Raw genomic sequence first — 21,849 nt, 5'->3', positions numbered from 1 at the left:
CAAATGGGAAACCTGATTGCTAAGGACCTTTTAAAAGCCTGTACCTGATTGGACAAGACCCTGGATTCCTAAGGGGGAAGGACAGTTCCTTTCCCCATTTTATCTCCAGTGTGTGGGGCACAGAGTAGGTGTTTATTCACTGCTTTGTGAAATGAAGAGTTAAGGAGATGAGTAAATCCAATCTTCTGCTTTTACTTTCTTCCTCTTCTTTCCTTTTGTCCTGCTTTCTTTTTTATTTAGAACTTTTGTAAGGATTGATTTCTTTTTATGGAATGTATCTGTTTGTCCTACTGTATAAGCTCCTTTCCTGTCAACATTGGGTGTGGTTTCTAATTATCTTCCTACAGCAGCTGAAAATGTGTCCGCAATTTAGCAGAACTGAGTACAGAACTGTTGACTTCCCTGTGAGATTAACCAGTGGAGACTGGTAATTCCTAAAATGGGGTCAATTGCATAAATCCAGTAGGTTGAAGTTATTTAGGTTAGAATACATTGGGTGTGATTTTTCTTTATTGTAGAACTATTAACATTACCAAGAAAAATTGCTTTTACGTGTTGTTAGTCACTGTGAGAGTATTGTTTTTGAAATGTTTTTTTTTAAATGTTTAACCTGAAGGTTTTCTTCATGTTAATCAGTAAAATGAATATGGGTTGTGTTTTTTTTTTCATATCTGTACTCTTGGCTACCTAATCATTTGACATAATACAATGTTGCATTTTGCTTTCTCCAATATCAATGAAGGTACCATTGGATACAACCAGCGGAATAGAATCGATACTCTCATGTATCTACTAGCATACCCACAAAAACCCATGGTTAAAACAAAGACCATTGAGTTGATAGAATTTGAGAAACTGCCAGCTGGACAAAATGCAACAGTTGCCGTGATGAGTTACAGCGGCTATGATATTGAAGATGCCCTGGTTTTAAACAAGGCGTCCCTGGACAGAGGTAAGTGGGTTTTTAGAGTTCTGACACCAGAGGTGCTCTGCCCAGAAGAATTAGGTATGAGGACAGTCCGTTAAAAATTACCCCGTGTCAAAATGTTAACATTGATTTTAAGTGATGTGAATTTTATAACATACAAACAGGAGGCAATTAGGTTTCAGTGTTTACTTTTGTTTTTTTATGATTTTATTTATCCATGAGAGACAGACAGAGACAGAGACAGAGATAGAGACACAGGCAGAGGGAGAAGCAGGCCCCGGCAGGGAGCCCGATATGGGACTCGATCCTGGGTCCCCAGGATCATGCTCTGGGCCGAAGGCCACGCCTAAACCACTGAGCCACCTGGGGCCTAAGGCCACACCTAAACCGCTGAGCCATCTGGGCTGCCCCAGTGTTGACTTTTTAGTGAATATTATTACATAGAGGTAATTTGTTAAATGTGTTACTAAATGTATTTTTTTCTTTGTTATTTTACTTTATTGATGAGACAATTTCTCAACAGAAAATCACGGGTAAGAATTTGTTTATTTCTTGGCAGGAATTATAATAAATGAAATATGGTCTTGGAATCTATCCAGTTATGTATTCAACAACAAACTGCTAAAACAGTCGCAGTATTTCTGTATTAAAGGTTATTTTTTAATTTTTTAATTTATTTTTTATTTTTTATTTTTTTTATTTACGATAGTCATACAGAGAGAGAGAGAGGCAGAGACACAGGCAGAGGGAGAAGCAGGCTCCATGCACCGGGAGCCTGACGTGGGATTCGATCCCGGGTCTCCAGGATCGCGCCCTGGGCCAAAGGCAGGCGCCAAACTGCTGCGCCACCCAGGGATCCCAAGGTTATTTTTTTAAATTGTATGTCTCAACCTCCTGATGTTCATACCTTTTTGTTAGCAAAATACTAGAAGTTAGAAATACACAAACACTGATTTGTTAGAGTTTTTATGCAACCCTTTGTCAATTTTTTGACAGTTTACTTTTGCAAGTCACCACTTCATGGTTTGTTACTCGTCACCTGACCTGAAGTCTGACTCCTCTCTCTTCATAATCTGTTTCTCTTTTTCCGCCCTGGCACACCCACTCTGCTTTCCCCTTCGCTCGGTAGTTGCTAGGCAGCCATAATAGTACTCCTAGACATGTGTCTTTGGCATTAATGTTGGCTGCACTTAATTTATGCCTCTTTTTTTCCTCCAAATGACAACAGCCATGCTTTAAAACTAGATGTTTTCCTTTCTGATTAACTGGTAACGTTTATGTGGAAATCTGAAGACTTTGTGATATCTGTCAGAAACTGCACAACACAATTTAACGATCTGAGTTTACTGTCCTCTCACTTTTCAGCTATCACCTGTAAATAAAATGTCCATTTATACTTGGAGGAAAACACTTCTTGATTTCAGGAAGTTCAGATTCTCATTGCACTCCAGCACGTTGCAGTTAATGGCCATTGTACGGAATTTCAAGATCATGTAATGTTTCCAAAGCAGCTGCCTGTCTGAGCGGAGTTTATTATGGCCATACACAATTCACTAGGAGCCATAATGATTGAGACCTTTCCTGAAGACAGACTAATATCTTCATCTACCATCCAGATATAGAAATTTGTTATTTCATTACACGGTTGCCTTCATATTTTAAAAATTACATTAGAGCATTAAGCTGTTATTTAGAAATCTACTTTTTTCCTGATTTTCTAAACTTCCACTCTTAGATTTCTTTTAAGAGTTCTGCCTTTTAAGTGAAGGATTTTTACAGCTATGCATTTATCTCATCAGTGATAGCTGGAATTTAATCCCAGGTCATTTTCCTATTTCAGTGAAGCTCTAACATGGCTCAGTATATCCTGGGGAGATTAGAGAGAATCCAGCTTAGAATAATTGCTTGGCCAAAGGGAGAAAAAGACAAAAAGAAAGAAATGCAATCACAGGATCTTGGGAAATGATATTTAGTGCTGAAGGCTTGACAGCTCTTCTGGGCAACTCTACAGCTGATGAATCTTCTTGTGGGATTCAGTCCTGGAAGTTTTTGCTCCATCGAAAGGTTTCCTTCTGTTCATTTTGCTGATCTTTCATAATGTTCATTTAGCTTGTTAGTTGGTCTCATGACTTTCCCTCAGGCACTAGATAAATGTGATCTAAAAATATAATCAGCATAAATTCTGATCTTCAGGACACAGGCAAACATTTTCTCCTGTTAAAATTATTTGATTGCAGCTGCTTTTCATTTTCTCTCCTCTCTGGAGGAAAATTAATCTTTTGTTTCCTTGTTTGAGACTTCCTCTGAATGTCAAAATTAGAAAAAGGAAAACTTTCCAGGGAAGGTTAGCAGAAGTTATGCACCAGAAGGATGTGTAGGAAGAATCGTTGCTGATCAGCAGACTTGGGGTGTTTCAGCTCTGCCACCAACTTGCTGGGTGACCTTGGCCACGTCACCTCCCTGAACCTCATTTTGTAGCAATTATAGCACCTGTAGCTAGAGGGGTTAAGCCAGGTGGCCTCTGGGGCCCTTTCTGGTTCCCATATTCTGTGGCTTCGTGTTCTGAAAGAATCATAATGACACTTGAATTTCTCTCACCTCCTTCCAGCATGGCACGGTCTATGCCATAGTGAAACATGGTTATAGTTATACCAATGTCGATATGGACAGTGGTAGGGGAGAAGCCCTGAGCCAGTTCTTTAGATTATCAGATCGTTGTTTGGCCCATCCCAGATTATCCAAATATAGAACATGTTTGAGGGGGGTAAGGTGTTCACTAACACAAATCTGATCCCCATTTTAGGCTTTGGGCGTTGTCTTGTATATAAAAATGCTAAATGTACACTGAAACGCTATACCAATCAGACCTTTGATAAAGTGATGGGGCCGATGTTGGATGCTGCTACAAGGAAACCCATCTGGCGACATGAAATTTTAGATGCTGATGGTATTTGTTCTCCAGGTAAGAGCCTTTTTAAAAAACTATATGTATACTTTTTGAAATATGAAAGCTATTCAGCAATATTTCTGAATATTTGGTAAATAGAAAATAAAAAATAACAACTTACAAAACCACTTTCCTGACTCAGCGTGGTCATTTTTCTAAGGGGTTTTGTTTTGTTTTCTTTTGCTTTGTCTTTGATTTTAGAGAGAGAGCATGCAAGCAGGGGGAAGACTAGAGGGACAGGGAAAGCACCTCAGGCAGGCTCTCCGCCTGCTGAGCTTGGAGCCTGACACAGGCTCAATCTCATGACCCTGAATTGTGACCTGAGCCAGAATCAAGAGTCAGATGTTTGGCTGACTGAGCCACCCTGGCACCTCAATGTGGGCATTTTTCATGAATTTCCCTCCAATCTGTTTTTCTGTGCATATATTTTTACATGGTAGTAATCATTCTAGTTATACTTTTCTACTTAAAATTTTTAATCACAAAAGAACCACTTTAAGGAAATGTTTAGAATAAGGGTGTATCCCTGCATCTACACTGGTGTGTCATCATTTGTGCATTTAGCTCAGACTAACTTTATTAGAATCCTCTTCCACTAAAAAGTGTGACTGCTTTATAATGACAAACTTGTAATGAATTTTGTTGATGCAACCTGTAACAACTGCCCTTACGAGTCTTAGAGGCTAGTGTAGGAGACTAACATTGGCCAAAGGATCACATGTAAACATTTGTCCAGTCACAACTAGGTTAAGGGATCCTATAAAGAGCTATGAAGGCGTTAGATAGCGAGAGGATCTGACCTAGGCAGGAAGCTCGTGTAGACTTCCCTAAGGAAGTGATCCAAGATCTGGAGGATGAATAGAGTTAACTAGTGAATATGGGAGAAAGTGTGTTCTGAGCAGTGGGAAGGGCTTGTGTAACTATCAAGCTGCAGAACCTGATATTTAAAACTTCTGAAAGGAAGCCAGTGTGAGAGTGGCTCATGGGGAGAGGCCAGGGGAGGGTAGTAAACTAGAATCTAGAGAGAGAAGGAGAGAGAGTACCAGGGCACAAACACAAGACCTTGCAGCCATGCTACTAATTCATTATGATCCTAAAAGCAATGCTGTAATTTGCATTTTGAAATGATCATTCTGATCACAGCGGAGAAAAGAGTAGAAAAGGGCCAAAAGAGAGGAGACCAACCAAGAGCTCCATCAGAGCAGGTGATGAGAGCCACAGTGAGGTGGAGAGATAGGCTGTGTCAAGGAGGTCACTGGGAGGGGAAATCCACATGACTTGTGATGGTGCACAGATGGTAAGTGCTGCATCTGTGGGGCCCACAGCCATGTGGTGCACGGCTTCCTCTCCTTGCTGTGTGTGTTTCTTGGAGAATTTCTTTCACTTTTAATCTAGGTTATGTGGCTGGGAAGACAGTTCTGTGATAGTACTATAGTAGTTGGCCTTTGAGCTTACCAGGAATAGTTGCAAAGAAAGGTGAGAATAGCAAGAAAATCCAAGAAATATTTTGATTTCCTCATTGTTCAAGTTGGCAGTGACTTACTATTGGTTGAAATAATAACTATTAATAAAAGTAAATGGCTTGGGCTTATTCTAACACTCTGAGAGATATATAAAATTTCCAACTTATTGGGGCGCCTGGGTGGTTCAGTTGGTTGAGATCAGGTCATGATCTCAGGGTTGTGAGATGAAGCCCCGCATTGGGCTCTTCTTCGCTCAGTGTGGAGTCTGAGATTCTCTCTCCCCTCTCCCCCTACCCCCACTCAAGTGTGCACACACACACACGTACACACTCTGTCTCTAAAATAAATGAATAAAATCTTTTTTAAAGAAAATAAAATTGCCACTTATAACATGAGTTTCTCTTGTTTGTATGGACCCTAAATCAGTTTCTTGATTTTTTTACACACTGTAAGCTAATCTGTGATTTTTCAGATGGACTGTCACAATTAGAGACGAGCCCCCATTGGACACTAGCCTACACTGTATCAACTTTTTCCTTTCTTGTCTGCCTTTCATGGACCAATCTAATCACGTAGTTCTATGTCCCAATAATGTTTGCATTCCACAGAGATGATAATGATTGGCCTGTAATTCCCTTCTCTTATTCTTAGGTGAGAAGGTAGAAAACAAACAAGTGCTGGTAAATAAGTCCATGCCCACAGTAACCCAGATTCCTTTGGAAGGAAGTAATGTGCCACAGCAGCCACAGTACAAAGATGTGCCCATCACGTATGTATTGCATGTGCCTCGGAAATACATAAAAAGATTCAAAAAAAAAGAGAAGGGACAGGAGAAATCAGAAGTTACCTCTTAGAGGATTAGAGAGTGGAAATTACAGTTTTGGGTAATAATAGTTGTCATGACAATAGCATGGCGTGGAGGAAGAAGGTAGGCTGTGGAATTGTGTAGGCCTTCCAACCTGGGTTTGAACTGGGGACCTAATAAAGGTTCCAGGTAGAGGGAGCAGTGACATGAAGGCCCCATGCACAGAAGAGCACATGCCTGGATTTGGAGGACCAGTGTAGCCTGCCAGGACGAGGTTGTGCAGTACTTGGGAATTCAGTTGGTAGAGGGCAGGTTATCGCTATGATCAGATTTGTGTTAAATAAGTAAAATAAATGCTCTGGCCACAGTGTGGCATCACCACTATACTGGACTACACAGTTGGATTTTGTACTAGTTGTGTCATGTGTTACCTTACTTGGATGAAGTACTCAAACTCTTGGGCTCAGATTTTTCATCTGTACAATGAAATATTTCAAATATAGTAAAATATGATACTTCATGAGATGAGCCATGGGCCAACGATAGCGTAAAAACCAAACTAGAAGAAGTAACAAGATACTTAATCTAGCCCAGAATTGGGTTAAATCAGGTGGGGGCAGAGAGTGACATAGGAGAGTTGGATTCCTGGGCATAGAAGGCAGTCCAGCAGATCCATTCAACAACAGCTGAGATTTGCTCTGGGCCAGCCACTGTGCCACTCATACCAGGGATGAGAGCTGGAAGAAACCACAAGCCTGCAAGGAGCCACATCTAGTTAGTGAAGGCCTACATAAAAAAATAAGTGTGGTGAATATGATCATAGTGGCTTAATGGAGATATTTTACTATACTAGTTACCATTCCAGGCAATTTACATGTGTTAGCTCATTTGCTCTTACCACCCTGAGCTCTATTAATGCTCACCCCCTGAGCTCTATTAATGGCTTTGTTTGAAAGACACAGAAACTGAGGCACAGAGAGGTTAAGTAATTTATCAAGGTCATAGAGTGACAAGTGGCAGTCAGGATTTGAACTCATACAGTCTGGCTTCAGAGCCCAACTCCTGCCCACTATGCAAAATGCTGTAGTGCTGTGGATGCCATGGATCTATCTGTAGAGTAGGGAGCACAGGGGAGAAAGTGGGTCCTCTACCTAGGAGAAGGGTCAGGACCCTTGCACCCAATCCTGCAAAACAAAAAGCAAGTTTCAGAATGACAAAGATGGTTATGCTAGCTGGTTTTCTTCCTGTCCTGGAGGAGATCTTTTTTCCTCTTCAAAGCTTGCTCCTCCTCCTCCTGGGTTCTTCATTTAATTTAGTTTTTTAGGGACCTATCATTTTTCTCTTCTGTCCTTCCACATCTTCAACTGGTTTTCTATTGATTCCTTCCCTACAGGCTAGCAAATGTACTTATGTATTCTTATCTTTAAAAGAAAACAAAACCTTCCTCGGGGCTCTGTGATCCTTCCAAGCTGCCACCCTTGCTCTCCAAGCATCCCATTTCCTTGTCTGCAGTAAGGGAGTAGCCATGTGTGAATAATATGTGTGGTGCAGGCTACATTACCTTATGCCGGCCTCATGATAAGTATTTAGTAAATGTTAGCCAATTCAGACTAGGACTGTAAAAGGGAGGTGGTAACCTTTGAGTTTAACTTTGAGAAATGAAAGGCACGTTTCAGAGTCCAAAATGGCAATGTCAAAACATCCTGTGGTTGATATTAAGTAAAATATGACTCATGGGTAATAGGTTCACAAAGGGCAGTTTGCAAACTCTGTTTTGGTGACTTCCTCTTACTGTTAGCTACAAAGGAGCAACGGATTCCTACATTGAAAAAGTGATGATCTCTTCAAATGCTGAAGATGCTTTTCTGATCAAAATGCTGCTGAGACAGACCAGGCGTCCAGAGATTGGAGACAAATTCAGCAGCCGTCATGGGCAAAAAGGTAAATTGTGTCGTTCCTCAACTTCTTTATAAAACTGAAAATAGTATTTATTGACCATATATGTGAAAAATGTTGCATAAGGTTATACAGGTAAAGAAAATTTAGTCTTTTGGAGAAATTATTACATTGTTACCAAAATTATGCTTGCTTTCTTTCTTAGGTTATCCTGTTTATACTTTAATAGCATTGAAAAAAAAATGCACTGCAGGATTGCTTTTCTTTGCCATTTATTTCATTCTTTTGCAACTGCTCCACTTGAAATTATAATTATGAATACATTCTAGATGATGTACCTAAGAAAGTACAGGTAGCTGTTTGAAAAAAATAAATAATATAATCTGTAGTGGTGCTTATGTACAGTACTGTCTGTAGGATCATAGGATGTCAGCAGGCACTTCTGGATTACCTGGCCCTGGCCCTGGCCCTGTATGTATGTAGCAGTGAGGAATTGCAGGCTGTGGTATCAGGTGGCCAGGCAGAAGCTCAGGCAGGTTGGCTCTTGAGCCATATTACAGCCCAGGTCTCCTGATGCCTGCACAGGACCCTGTCCGCTGCCCAGTGGTCCCTTACTTTGATGAGTTTCTCCACCTGGTGCCACTGGCAAGCCCCACTCGTCACTGATGGTTGCCGATGAGTACTCATGCATTTGAGCTTTCCTTTGTCTTGTTTTTTTATCTTCAAGAAACATAGCACTGTGTCACTACTGTTTAACTCATTTTCAGCAGGGTCTTTTTTCGTATATATCCATCATGTTTCAGAGTGGATCGTTGGCCCTGGGGGTTGAATTGTGGCTATGCCTGCCACTTAACTGGCTTAAGAACAACCAGAGCAGCTAACACTTCTGTGGCACTGACCATATGCCTGGGAGGTCAGTGTTATTCTCATCTGCATTTTATAGATGAAGAAACAGAGGCACAGTGGCGTGAGTAGCTTATTTGGTGCCCCCAGTCGGTGGTAGAACTGGTTTTTGAAACCTAACCATCTGGCCCAGAGTCTACACTCTTGCCTAACAACTGTGCTGTCCTCAGTGGTGAACATTTAACGTTGTGCCTGGCACACAGTAGGCACTCAATAAGGGAGAGCAGTGCTCACTGGTGTTGGTTATCATGCATTCTGCTCTCCAACGTTGTGTCTCTTCTTTACTCATAAATTCCTAGTGTGATGTCTTCTTGTTTTTAATTGATTGAAGATCATTGCATATTATGTTCTTGCTGATTTCAACTTTTATTTGCTAAGCAAGTATATAAAATATTACAATTTGTTTAGTCAATGAATCCAGCCTTAGTTGTCATTCCTTGCATCAGTGAAACTATTCCAGACTAAGATACGGTTTCATCAAAAGCATTTTTAGTTCACTTGATAGACACAAGATTATTTTAGCCTGTCATAGCTTATTTTAAAAAATTGATTTTAAATAAATTAATAAATAAATCTATTTTATTCATGTGAATTTGACACTTCTACTACTTCAAACAATTCCCTAAGATGCTAACTTCTAATACCTTTTCAGTATTTGTAAACATTTCTTGAGATTCTAGTATTTTCTACTACTTACCAGTGAAAACCAAATTCTCTGTATTGAAACTCTCCTCTCTCTTGGTCTAGACAATTTCTGAGATGTATTCCTAAGTTATTCTGGGGTAACCCCATTAATCTTATTTACAGCCTCTATTTTACTTGACTTATCCCCTGGATAAGGGCAAAGTTTGATACTCTTCTGATAGATAAAATGTTGGCACTGGACGCTTTACAAGAATGCTCACTATATGAGAAGATCTCCATTCAGAATCCATTTATAAACTTCAAATATCCCATATCCTCATGTTTTATTCCACCAGAATATTGTGCAAAGAGTAGAATAGAAGGATGGCAAACATTTCAGTGATAATCCACTGTATTCTAACTCCACTAAACTTGAAGACAGAGATCATGTCCTTAAATTTCCATAAAGCCTGATAGAGCCTTCCTCATGGAGGATACCTAATAGGTAGTTGATAATGGTTGAATAGATAAATAAATTGAAGGTGGGGAAATATGAAAGGGGACAGATTCTGTACTCCTAATGGATTGATTTTACTGAGGTTTTCATCTGTACATAATATGTAAGTGTGTGTATATAGTGTAGACAAAACAGTAGGTTTGAAAATGAGAAACACATCGTTAGTAAGTAAATACAGACCTTACAGGTACAGGGAAGATATCTGTGAGTCTTTGCACTATAACATTTTTTTCAAACTATTAATATGATAGGGATCATGTTCATTGACAGAAGTGGTTTCCAGTCTGTGTGATCTGAAACAGCACATTTTGGAGATTGGTTCAACCTTAGTGGGGTTTGACTTGTACATCTCTATGAAACGGAAAGAAGCCCTCTGGGGTTAGGTGACCTTTCACTCATAGTGAGGAGTTTCTCTCACAAGTTTTTTTTTTTTTTCCAGATGGCTTTTAATCCAAGGATGAAAACCTTCTGATTAGTCTAGATTCCCTTGATACTCCCTTCTCTTACAGCTTCATCAGATTTATTGAAAAGACTGGGAGGAAACGGGCAAACAAAAAATAGGTACTGTAAGCTACAAGACAGTGATGTAGGACCATTAATTGAACATAATTTTTGTTTCTTTTAAGTATAGTTTTTAAATCAAATAATAAATGCAGATGGTTTAAAAAGTCAAATAGTACAAAAGGGGGATTTGAACTGAAAAACATCAGTCCCTGCCTTTTCTCCAGTTCTCCTTCCCAGAAGCAATTTCTTCTCATTTTTACCTTCATATTTCAAAGTACTGTTTTTAAGCAACTGTATATTCAGTCATCCATTTTAGAGATTATCTATTGATTTTCTGTTATGATAGACAGGAGGAGCAGCACTTCGCTACCTCTCTTTCTCACTCCCCACCTCCATTCCCTGCACAGATTCATCATAATTTTGGGTTACTTAATTATTTAGATTGCATTATTTGACCACATAAATATTGTTCACTCCCAAACCAAGTAGTTAAGTGCATTTTCTTTATTTATTTGAGTGTATTTTTTTCAGAAGTTAATGATTACCTCATTTTAAAAATTTGCTTCATTTTCTTATTCCTGTTACATTCTTCGGTACCATCAACAGCCTCTCAACACAATTTCCCACATGATCAGTAGTCTGTTAGGACCATTTCCCCCTCAACAAAAGACCTCCTCTATAGCGCCCCCATTCTTCCTATCCACACTGAGCCCTAGCTTCCCAGCCAGTGTGTTAAGGATTGATCCCCACTGGCCACAGGAGTGCTGAGCAGAGCCTGCCTCAGCCAGGGCCCAGAATGGCCTCCACTGTGTGCTGCAGAACGTTTTCAATAAAGGTGAGAACATGCTCTGCGTGAGTCTGCTGTAACCAGATACCACAGGCTGAGGGCTTCAACAACAGAAATTTGTTCTATAAGGTTCTGAGGCTGAAGTCTGAGATCAGGGTAGTGGCAGCTTTGGGTTCTCCTCAGACCTCTTTCTGTGGCTTGCAGGCAGCCAGTTGGTCCCAGTGTCCTCACAGGGTCTTTTCCCTGTGCACCTGCACCCTGATGCCTCTCCCTCTTTTTACAAGGATGCCAGCCACATTGGGTTAGGGCCCACGCTGTGTTAGCCTTAATTACCTCTTTAAAGAAGCTGTCCCCAAATAGAGTCACATTCTGAGGTCCTCTGGGGGTTAGGACTTCAACATAGGAATCTGGGGGTGAGGGACACAGTTCATAAAACACTCGAGATCTGCTCAGCAGTAGTCCATTTATGAAATTCCCATTTGAAACCTCCATTTCATGGCTCATCCAATACTGTCCCTCACATTCCCACTCCGTGCAACAATGGAATAGTCCTATTCATTAAGTTGCCTGAGAAAGGATGCCACAAGAAGTAACTTTGTAAGATCAATGTAACATCTGAACATGTTGTATCCTCATATGTGATTTATACTCCTGATTGATTAAAGAATTCTAGATTGAAAAGTTCTTTTCTCTAAGGGTTCTGATGACATTGCTGCATCACCATCTGATTCCATGTTGCATCATTCTTCCTAATCTGTGTATGTGTGTGAGCATGTACACCTTGTTTCACTCTTTCCCATCCTTCCCACACTTCCCTCCCTCCTCCACCCCTTGAAGCTTTTACTAATCCTTCTTCTAATTCTTAGAATTTTTGAATTTTCATTCCTTGTCCCAGGAAATCAGGTACCTTCTTTTCTGGAAGTTCAAGTTCCATTCATTTTCAGACACTTTCTTATATTACTTTATTGATAATCTCTGTCATGTTCTTTGTACCCTCATTGCCCATTTCCTTCTTTTTTTTTTTTTTTTTTGTAGGAGATTTGACTTTTATTTTCCAGATTTTTTTAACCTATTATGTTTCAATTTATAATTTAAAATTTATATTTGTAGTCTTTTTTATAACTATGAGTGTATATTTTTAGTATTATTTTCATCTTTAGTTTTAGTTTTTTAGGTGTTTTTTTTTCTTTTTAGCTTTCTTGTGTTCCTAATCGTCTGTATTCCTTCAGCAGTTTCTTCCCCTCCTGTGTGTTTTAGGGTCTGATTTGTCATTGCTGGGAACTTTCCTGGTATACCTGTGAACCTAAAAAGCCTTTGGAAGCTTTATGGCCTAGGAATAGAATTTGTTGACTGGTGGACATCACTGTAGGGGGATCAGGCCATGAGCTACAGTTATTGCTGGTGCTAGTCTACATATTAGGATCTTTCTAACTTTTGCTGAAACATTGGAATGTTTAAGGGACAGTATTTAAGACTACCAGCTGGCCTTCAGGGAGCCAGGTAGGGGCAGGGAGCTGGGGCCCACTGTTTACTGCACAGACTTTGATTTAATTCCGCTGTGTCAGGCTGGTTCCTCATGCCACCATTTGTTGTGCTTGCTACCCTGGGGTGTCAGGTCATTGTGGTTCAGTTTCTCAAGCAAGGGCTGGGGGAAAAGTGTAGTTTCCTGGCTATACAGGGCAGGGAATGGAAAGTCAGGGGTCGATGATTTCTTATTCAAACATTTATCTTTACAGATGTTTGTTAAGTGTCTTCTAAGGGTCTGATAGTATTCTAAGCCCTTGTAATAAGCAGTGAACAAACCAGACAAAATTCCAGTCCTCATGGGGTTTACTTGTGGGCAAAAGAGATAATGATACATTTTGAAATAAAACAAAAGGGGAGAATAGGAAGCACGTGAGGGGAAGGCATATGGTCAGTAGTTGAAATTTTGGGTAAAATGGCTGAGGAGCTATACCTTCTTGAAAAGGTGGCATTAAGAGAAATAATGGAGTAGTCAACCCCCCAGCACTAGAGACAAAAGGAAGGCCTGAGGGCATGCCACAAGCGATGGAGCTGGAGAACCATCCAGAAGGGCTGGAGGCCAGTGTGATGGGAGCAGAGGGGTGAGTGCTGAGTTGTCAGAGCCACTCATGAACTTGGGCTTTTCCTCTGTGTCAGATGGAGAGCTGCTGGAAGAGTCTGAGCAGACGAGAGAAATGATCTGACTTACTCTGGCTACAGTGATGAAAACAGACTGGGGGCCAAGGGAGAGGCACAGTACCAGCCAGATGCTCTTACAGGAGCCTGAGTGGGAGTCAGTGAGGAGCGGGAAAAGAATGACAGTGGGGAAACCATGAGAAAGGATCAGTCTGGACATACTCTAGAATTAGCACCCATTGGACTCGCTGAGGGCTGGGATAACAGCCCCACACTTTATCCTGCTTATCATCATACTTTGCGCCTCTGCTTCCTGACCTTCCACGGAGCTGGGGAGAGGGCTGGGCCAGGTCACTGCTTCGTGCAGTGACCTGAGGGTACTGGGATTTACCTTTCTCCTTCTGTTAAGCCACTTACCTTTACTCTGCAGCCTTCCCAACTCTACCATTACCTCTGCCAGTTCTTTTTCTTGTAGGTTTATACCTTAATTTTTTTCAACTCTAATGTTAGGTTTGCAGAAGGAAGAACTAAACATACGTGTTTCAACAGCCATATTTACTGGGAACCCCTCTGCGCTCAGCACAAGAGTGTTTGTGTGCTCAGTGTTTTTTTACTACAATTTGTAGAACTGAAGTTAAATTTATTATTTCTAAATTAACCAAAGGTAAGAGGGTATTTAGCACACCAAACTTTTGTCTAATGACCAGAGCCTTGCCTCTAAGGCTTCATGTTTTTATTGGATATTTTAATCATTTCTAAGATTGAAAACTAACTTACAAACGTTTAAAGCTCACACACTCAGGATTTTGACCTAAATGTAACCATCATTATAAGAGTATTACTCACATTTGGTCAATTCTTAATTATCTGAGAATAGCTCATCTTTCTCCTGGGTCATAATTGTAGCTCAGGTCTGCCATTTCGTTTCTTCCCATGAATGTTACTCATCTGAAACAAGAGGCATGACACTAGCAGATGCCTGTTTTTTGAAGTTCTTTTCAATTACAAATAAAATTGTGAAGATTCAAAATAGCAGTGATTCTGTTAAAATAATCATATATGTGGTTAAATATCCAGAATACCATGTTGGGTAACTTCAGGAAGTATGTTTTAAGTTCACTGAGGATAGGAAACACACCCTGCAAATTTATTTAACTTCCAGAGCACCCAGCACAACACTTTGTGTATAATATGGTATCCTGTCAATATGTGGATAATTTATTAAGTAGAGTATCTGAAATGTATAGACATAATAAGCTAAAATCATCATCTTACCAATGAGTGTAATTTATTCTTCCTGGTAAATATGTGAAATGGGATGTGTTATCTTTGTCTGGCTGGTACCAGGAGCATCACCACTCAAGACTGCTAGCACCCGAGGCCTAACTGAGATCACAAGACCCCTGGAGCGTTTCAAGCCAGGTGCCTGAATACAAATGCTCACCCTGGCCACCACTGGGAATGTGCCTTGACTGCCCTAGAGAAATCTGTGTGGTCATATTTAAGTCACTACTGTGGACTCCAAACTCTGGTGGGCTCCCAGGAGCTAGAAGGGAAATTCCCCCCTCTGCTAATATCCAGGAAGAGTTGACTCTGCACTTGAAGCAAGAAAATCCTATGTGGTCACAGGCTAAATAACGTGAGAAAGACCAGTAGTGACAGGTTTGGAGTTATTTGTGGATGGGAATAAAATCTTCCAAGTTTGAAAAGACCTTTTAGTAGCCTTGTCTAGATCCATCTTCCTGGAGTAAGAATTCTTCTAGCTCATCTTTGGCAGGTGGTTTTCCACTTTGTGTGTGGGCTGTGTGGGGAAGGCCCTACTGTTCTCCAAGGCAGCATGCTCCATGGTGGCGCCATTCTGATGGTTCCCTGAGCCTGCATGTACTTCTCTCTAGGCTATACCCATCCTGCCCTGTCCTGTGTGGGTAGGCAGACACCTTCCCCTTTTCTTCATGGCCACTCTCTATACAGCATCGAAGGAAGGCCTTCAGGTTGGGAAAAGGTAGAGCAAAGAGGTAAAGGTCTTGAACCCTAACCAAGTGAGCTGTTTTATCTCTTTGTGCCTTTATCTCCTTGTCTCTAAAATGGAGACTGTGTCCTAGGAGTCGTCACTGGAATTGAAGAAATTAATGTGTGTAAAGCAGTGAACCCAGTGTTTGGTGCAGTCAGCAAAGGTGAGCTGCCGCTGGTAGGTCCCTCCCTGGTCTCATGCACACCAGGCAGGAAAGGAATGTCAGAAGCTGGGTGATGTGGATGCAGGCAAGTCAGTGAGGCTTGTTGACCAACAGCAACAAGGAGAGGAAGGAGGCCCCATGCCTGGTTTTAAGCTTGGTAAATGATGGCACCAGTCACAAAGCAGTTTTGTCTCATTGAACTTGAGGCATAGAAGATTGTGCTGAGTGCTTATGTCATTAACTGTTTTTCAAGCTTTCACTGTGTACCAGACAGGCACTGTTCTAGATCCTGGACTCACAGTGGTTAAACAGGACTGACAGGGTCTCAGCTTTTCTGGAGCTGATGTTTTCCTGGAGGAGGAAACAAAAAGAAATAAAAATATGAACACGATCATTTAAGATACTGTGAATGGAAGATGACATGGGAGAGTGACTGATTTGAGGGTGAGTGGGGTGCACTTTAGATTGGTGATCAAGAATGGCATGCATCTTGGAAGAAGTGACATTTGAGCTAAGATTGAAGGAAGAGAAGGAGCCAGACAAGCAGAAGCCTGGAACAATTAAGTCGAAAAGCCCTGAAGCATGAGCGATCTTGGCATATTCAAGGGACTGAATGAAGGCCGTTCTGGCCTGTGTGGCCTGTGGAGAAGCACACAATGTAAGAGAAGCAAGAGGGGCATCCCACAGAGACTTGTTGGAAATACGCTGGGAGCCCCGAGGGCTGTTGGGTGACGAGTCTAAGAAAGGCACAAGGAGATCTGAATTCCAGTTTCAGAGATCACCCTGGATTCCTGTGGAGAGCAGGTTGGAGGGGAACAAGGAAGGAAGCAGGGTGACTGTCAGGTGGTCCAGGCAGAGAGGATGGCAGTGGGTACTTGGGAGGAGTGCTGGAGAAATGGAGGGAAGTGATGGACTCGGGGTGTGCTCGGGAGGTCTGGCCGGCAAGACTTGCTGCTGGCCAAGGTTTTGGGGGAGGAAGGACAGGAACTGAAGGCCAGGATGAGGCCTGAGCAGCTGCTGGATGTTGTTTATCAAGCAGGGGAGGACTGGGGAGGGGGCATTCAGAGTTAGGCAGGGGCAGGGGTTGAGAGTTGGGACCTCAGGTCTGAGACGCCCAGGAGACTCCCAAGTGAAGATATTTCGTGGGCATTTGGATGTAGAGTCTGGAGCTCTAGGGAGAGGTTAAATCTGCAGATACAATGTGGGAGTCGTGCGCATGTAAATGTATAGCTTTTACCTTCTGCATTATTAATAATTTACAAGCATTTTCATTCCATCCTTAACCTCTGCAGACTAATTGGTATTGCTACTCCTACTCTGTAGAACCAGAACGTTGAGGCTCAGAAAGGTGATGAATAACTTGCCTATACTACCTCAGTGCTGGCAGAGGCAAGATTCAAATCCAGAGTTTTGATCTCAGTACATTTCCCATTCTGTTCAGTCTTGTTAAAGGTGGTTCTTGTCTCTCCTGGTAGCCCACTATCACTCTTCCCTAAGATTGCCGTATTCCCTGGGAACCCAGGGATATAAGATATTTCTTGAGATCCCTGGGTGGCTTAGCGGTTTAGCGCCTGCCTTTGGCCCAGGGCACGGTCTTGGAGTCCCAGGATCGAGTCCCGCGCCGGGCTCCCGGTGTAGAGCCTGCTTCTCCTTCCTCCTGTGTCTCTGCCTCTCTCTCTCTCTATGTCTATCATGAATAAATAAATAAATCTTTTTTAAAAAAAAAGACATTTCTTATATCTTTCCTATATCTCGTACTCAAGGTGGTCATTTTTCAAAATTCGCATTCTTGGATAAGCAGGTTTACACGGCTTTTCTCTGCCACCAATCTGGAGGATATATTCATCCTCATGTACTTTGTTCAAGAAATACCTGCCAAACCCCCATGTTAAGAGCTACTCCTAGCAGAAAGCTGTGTTTTTCTGGGATCCCTTCCCTTGTAGAATCAACTCCTTGAAAAATACTGTCCCCATTCCCTTCTTTAATCAGTCCTCTGCCAGGCTTTCATGGCATTGGTTAAAATTCTATCAAGAATTTGAGCAAATATGAAAGGAAGTAAATTATTGAGCCCTCAGCTTTGACCATTCTCCTGATTCCTCTGGCTAGCTGTGATGGAACCAGTGAGGACAGCTGGTTTGGAACATTCGCATGCAGCGGGCACAGCTGGTAGCATCTGTAAGGGACCACACAACCCATCCCCTTCATGTGGGGCCCTGGAAGAGCTGCATGTTAGCCAGTGGGACGTGAAAGGGATGGAGAAGGCAGTCCCCAGCCTCAGCCGTGCTCTCCATGGTCGTTATAAAATGAGCCAGCAGAAGTTCCCCAGTGCTGGGAGTCTGCAGGGTATATGTGTCATACCATGATTCCTGCAGTGATTTGTTTCTCTTTTTGGCCCAGACATGTGCCAGAGTAAGAGCAGTGTTAGCTGGACTTTGTTTTCACTCTCAGAAGGCAGGATTGTCTGGAAATAGTATTTTGTCCTTCGTAGGTATTTTGTCCTGCAACTTGACATGTACATACGTTCTATGAGACAATGTGAAGATCATTTTAATTTAATGTATCTTTATGCCTATTTATTTTTTCATCCTGAATTTTTTTAAGAGATCTTATTTATTTATTTATTTATTTATCCATGAGAGACACACAGAGAGAGGCAGAGACACAGACACAGGCTCCCTGCAGGAGCCCGATTTGGGACTCAGTCCCTGGACCTTGAGATCATGCCCTGAGCCGAAGGCTTAACAACTGAGCCACCCAGGTGCCCCTCATCCTGCATTTAGAGCATTATATTTGTTATCTTTGGTGTTCAGAAAGCAGCGTGGCCCTACAGATTGCCCGATTGTTGTCCTTTGTTAGTAGTTTACTTTGAAGAAGCTATTGTGAGCAAGGATTCTTTTGGTACACCTGTAGCGTGTAGATTGCATTTTCTGCCCCTAAGGCTTCTTAAAATATCCTCTTCAGCAATTAGAGGAGGCTTCAAAATCTAGTTTCACAGAACATGAGTTTCTATCCTGCTCTAGGCCTGATCAATTCAAAGGTGGTGAGGTCTTTAGTAGCTCAGTGAAACAAATGTGAAGCGGATGCTACACGGCCATTCTATTTATGTGTCGTACCAGCCTAGGAAGCAGATGGAAGGGGACAGAGCAGGGGTGAACTCAACACCAAGTAGTGGGAGCCAGCACCAGTGCTGTGGGTAGGCAGTCAGGGAGGTAAGTGATCAGGGAAGGCCGACTGAACAATGGAAATGTTTGAGCAGGAGCTGTTACAAATGTGACAGTGTGGTAAGCAGCACTGCCCTCTGTGGCCTCATGTGGAGGAGCACTAAGCAGAGAGTCCAGTGTGGAGGAGGAAGGAAGTGCTTCATGAAGAAGTGGGTATCACAACACAGAGACTACTCCAGCTTGAGCGGGAGGCAGGATTGACTCACAGCACACTTTTTAGATAAGGGAATTCCAATAGTCTTCTAATGAGAAATTCAAAGAATTTTAATGAAATATAGCCCTACTTTGGGTCTTTGCAAGGCCTATTAGGTATCTCACCACTAACTGCCACTGCATCAGCTCCCGCCAGAAGAGCTGGGCCTTTAATCAAGAATCTCTAGAGCTGTTTATCCTTTGGTAGAACCCAGAATACTTCCCATACATCAAAGTTGTGAATTTGTTTGTTTACAAAGCAAGAAAAGCTTTGTTTAGTGTGTTTTAATCTCCACTGGGGAGAAGTATTAAAACCCTGAGATCTTATTCTCTTTTCCTATGTTCCAGACCTCTGAGTACCTTAGAAGGTCCTGTGATATGGGCACAGTGAGGCTGCAAATGGGGGAAAGTAGAGCAGTATGTGAGCCTAGAATGTTCATGTTTTCTCTTCATTATCTTCCTTAGTTTGTACACAGAGCTGAAGATAGAAAAAGACATGCACATATAATGTGATTAGAGTTGTGTTTGAAATGTGACTTTATTAAAATCAAAATTATGTGTTTATGGGCAGCCCGGGTAGCTCAGCGGTTTAGCTCTGCCTTCAGCCCAGGGTGTGACCCTGGAGACCCGGGTTTGAATCCCAAATCAGGCTCCCTGAATGGAGCCTGCTTCTCCCTCTGTCTCCCTATGTCTCTGTCTCTGTCTCTCTCTCTGTCTCTCATGAATAAATAAATAAAATCTTTTTAAAAAAATTATGTGTTTAAGCGTCTCAAGCTTTGGTGTAAGTTCTTCCTGAAGGGAACTCATCAAAAGCAAATGTTATTTCTTTTTTTTGTTTTTGTTTTTAAGATTTTATTTATTTGTTTGAGAAACAGAGATAGCAAGAGAGAACACAGCCAGGGAAGAGAGGGAGAAGCAGGCTCCCCACTGAGCAGGGAGACTGGGGCTCCATCCCAGGACCCTGAATCACGACCTGAGCCAAAGGCAACTTAACCGACTGAGCCACCCTAACAGGAGCCCCTAAACATTTATTATCTTGAGCCTTGCTTTTTCTTTTTTTTTTATTTAAAGATCTTTTTTTTTTTTTTTTTTAATTTTTTTTTTTTTAATTTTTATTTATTTATGATAGTCACAGAGAGAGAGAGAGAGGCAGAGACATAGGCAGAGGGAGAAGCAGGCTCCATGCACCGGGAGCCCGACGTGGGACTCGATCCCGGGTCTCCAGGATCGCGCCCTGGGCCAAAGGCAGGCGCCAAACCGCTGCGCCACCCAGGGATCCCGAGCCTTGCTTTTTCTGATGGTTATTTCATTTATGAGAAGGGTGAGCAGATTTCCTGCTCCTTTTTAAAAAAAGGAATTTTTGACAGAAATTATCTGTTGGCCAGAGGAGTTCCCAAGTTTCCTTTCAGTGTGCAAACCAAATTACTATATTTCCAGATTTCCTCCTACTTTTGCTGCCATTCACAAGGAGGGAGGAAAAAGTGGACTCCTTTGATGTGGGGGGAAAAAAAGCAATATATCACTTCCCTGAAAGCACATTTCTCAGTCTCTCATGTGAAAAAGGATTAGCACCTCCAACAAAGGTCCTGTAGATCACAGAATCGGGCAGCAATACCAAATAGTACTCCTAAGGAGAGGAAAAACTGTATTTGAGCAAGAATGTTTGTCCTGGCAAACAGAAGCTTTTTAATAACTGCAAATCTGAGATAAAGGCCTATGCTCCTCAGAGTCTCCCCGTAAATCCTCAGACAGCCAGTTTAAACAGAGTGACGCCGATTTTTGTTTTAAAATAGAAGTATAGTCTTGTCAAAATACAGTGTTTTCATGGACCGGCTCCGAATATCTTTGGTTAATAAAGATCATGTATTTAGGGATAAAATGGTTTAGAAGATTCTTCTTTGACCCCCTCCTGTCAATGGCAATTCGTTCGAAGGCTACTTACTTCTGTGGCGTGTGAATAAAAGTTATTCCACACCTTGCTGAATTAATGTATTACAGTTTTGGTTGAGTGTTTACTAGGAGAAAAGAAAAAGTACACTGACTTTCCAGCACATTACAGAATCCTTACATGGTTGGTATAAAGAGGCTTCGGGAAGTAAGAAAACGCCAATTCTGTGTGGCAGAAAAACTGAAAGTTCATTCGTTAAACCAGCTTTGGTTAAAAACCTTAAAAACCTTGCTTTTTCCAGGTATTCCTGTATTTCCTTTTTCTGGATTCTGTTTCCTAATATTGAGAGGGTGAAAAGACTCTGATTGAAAATAATAATCATACTAATAGCACCTTGTACACATGTGGCACTTGAGGCTGCCTAAAATCCTCTCTGCTTGCCTGAAGCTTCAAAGTCTGGATGTCTTTGGCTCCCTACTTTGCTTGATCCTGCTTGAATGAAAGATTCTAAGTGGGAGGGGAGAAGGGGGCCGATGGAGCTAACAGTGGGGGAGCCCCGGGACAGGACGAGGTGTAGGATGCCAAGTGACCCTTCAGAATTTTGGTCCAAAAACAAAATCTGGGAACTCTTTAATGTTGGAAATCAGGATTATTTAGGCCACATGGACCCCTTAATTGTAAGAAGTTTTTATTTGATTTACTTTTTTAAGAACAAATTTTGGTCTTCGGTAGCTAGCCAGTAACCCTCTGACCTTTCAGTAAATACCCAACTAAAGCTTTGAAATTAGGGTGTTTAGTGTTTTATGGCCCAGAATAAAAATCTCCAATTCTGTTTCCAAATAGTGTAGCCTCAACACATTT

General features: G+C 41.7%; 1 protein-coding gene across 3 annotated transcripts in view; it reads left to right on the top strand.

Moving 5' to 3' along the window:
* The window catches only part of POLR3B (RNA polymerase III subunit B), a 110,764-nt gene that overhangs the window by 70,089 nt on the left and 18,826 nt on the right, over positions 1 to 21,849 (top strand). For all 3 annotated transcript variants that reach the window (XM_055328031.1, XM_055328029.1, XM_055328030.1), the window contains 4 exons: positions 743 to 952; positions 3,732 to 3,890; positions 5,990 to 6,107; positions 7,942 to 8,084. In XM_055328031.1, the coding sequence (XP_055184006.1) occupies positions 743 to 952; positions 3,732 to 3,890; positions 5,990 to 6,107; positions 7,942 to 8,084 (630 nt within the window). The remainder of the gene's footprint in view (positions 1 to 742; positions 953 to 3,731; positions 3,891 to 5,989; positions 6,108 to 7,941; positions 8,085 to 21,849) is intronic.

The sequence above is a fragment of the Nyctereutes procyonoides genome, unplaced genomic scaffold (genome assembly GCF_905146905.1).
Source record: "Nyctereutes procyonoides isolate TBG_1078 unplaced genomic scaffold, NYPRO_anot_genome, whole genome shotgun sequence".
Classification (NCBI taxonomy): domain Eukaryota; kingdom Metazoa; phylum Chordata; class Mammalia; order Carnivora; family Canidae; genus Nyctereutes; species Nyctereutes procyonoides.
The sequence above is the reverse complement of the archived record's forward strand: the minus strand, read 5'-3'. Positions and strand labels throughout refer to the sequence as shown.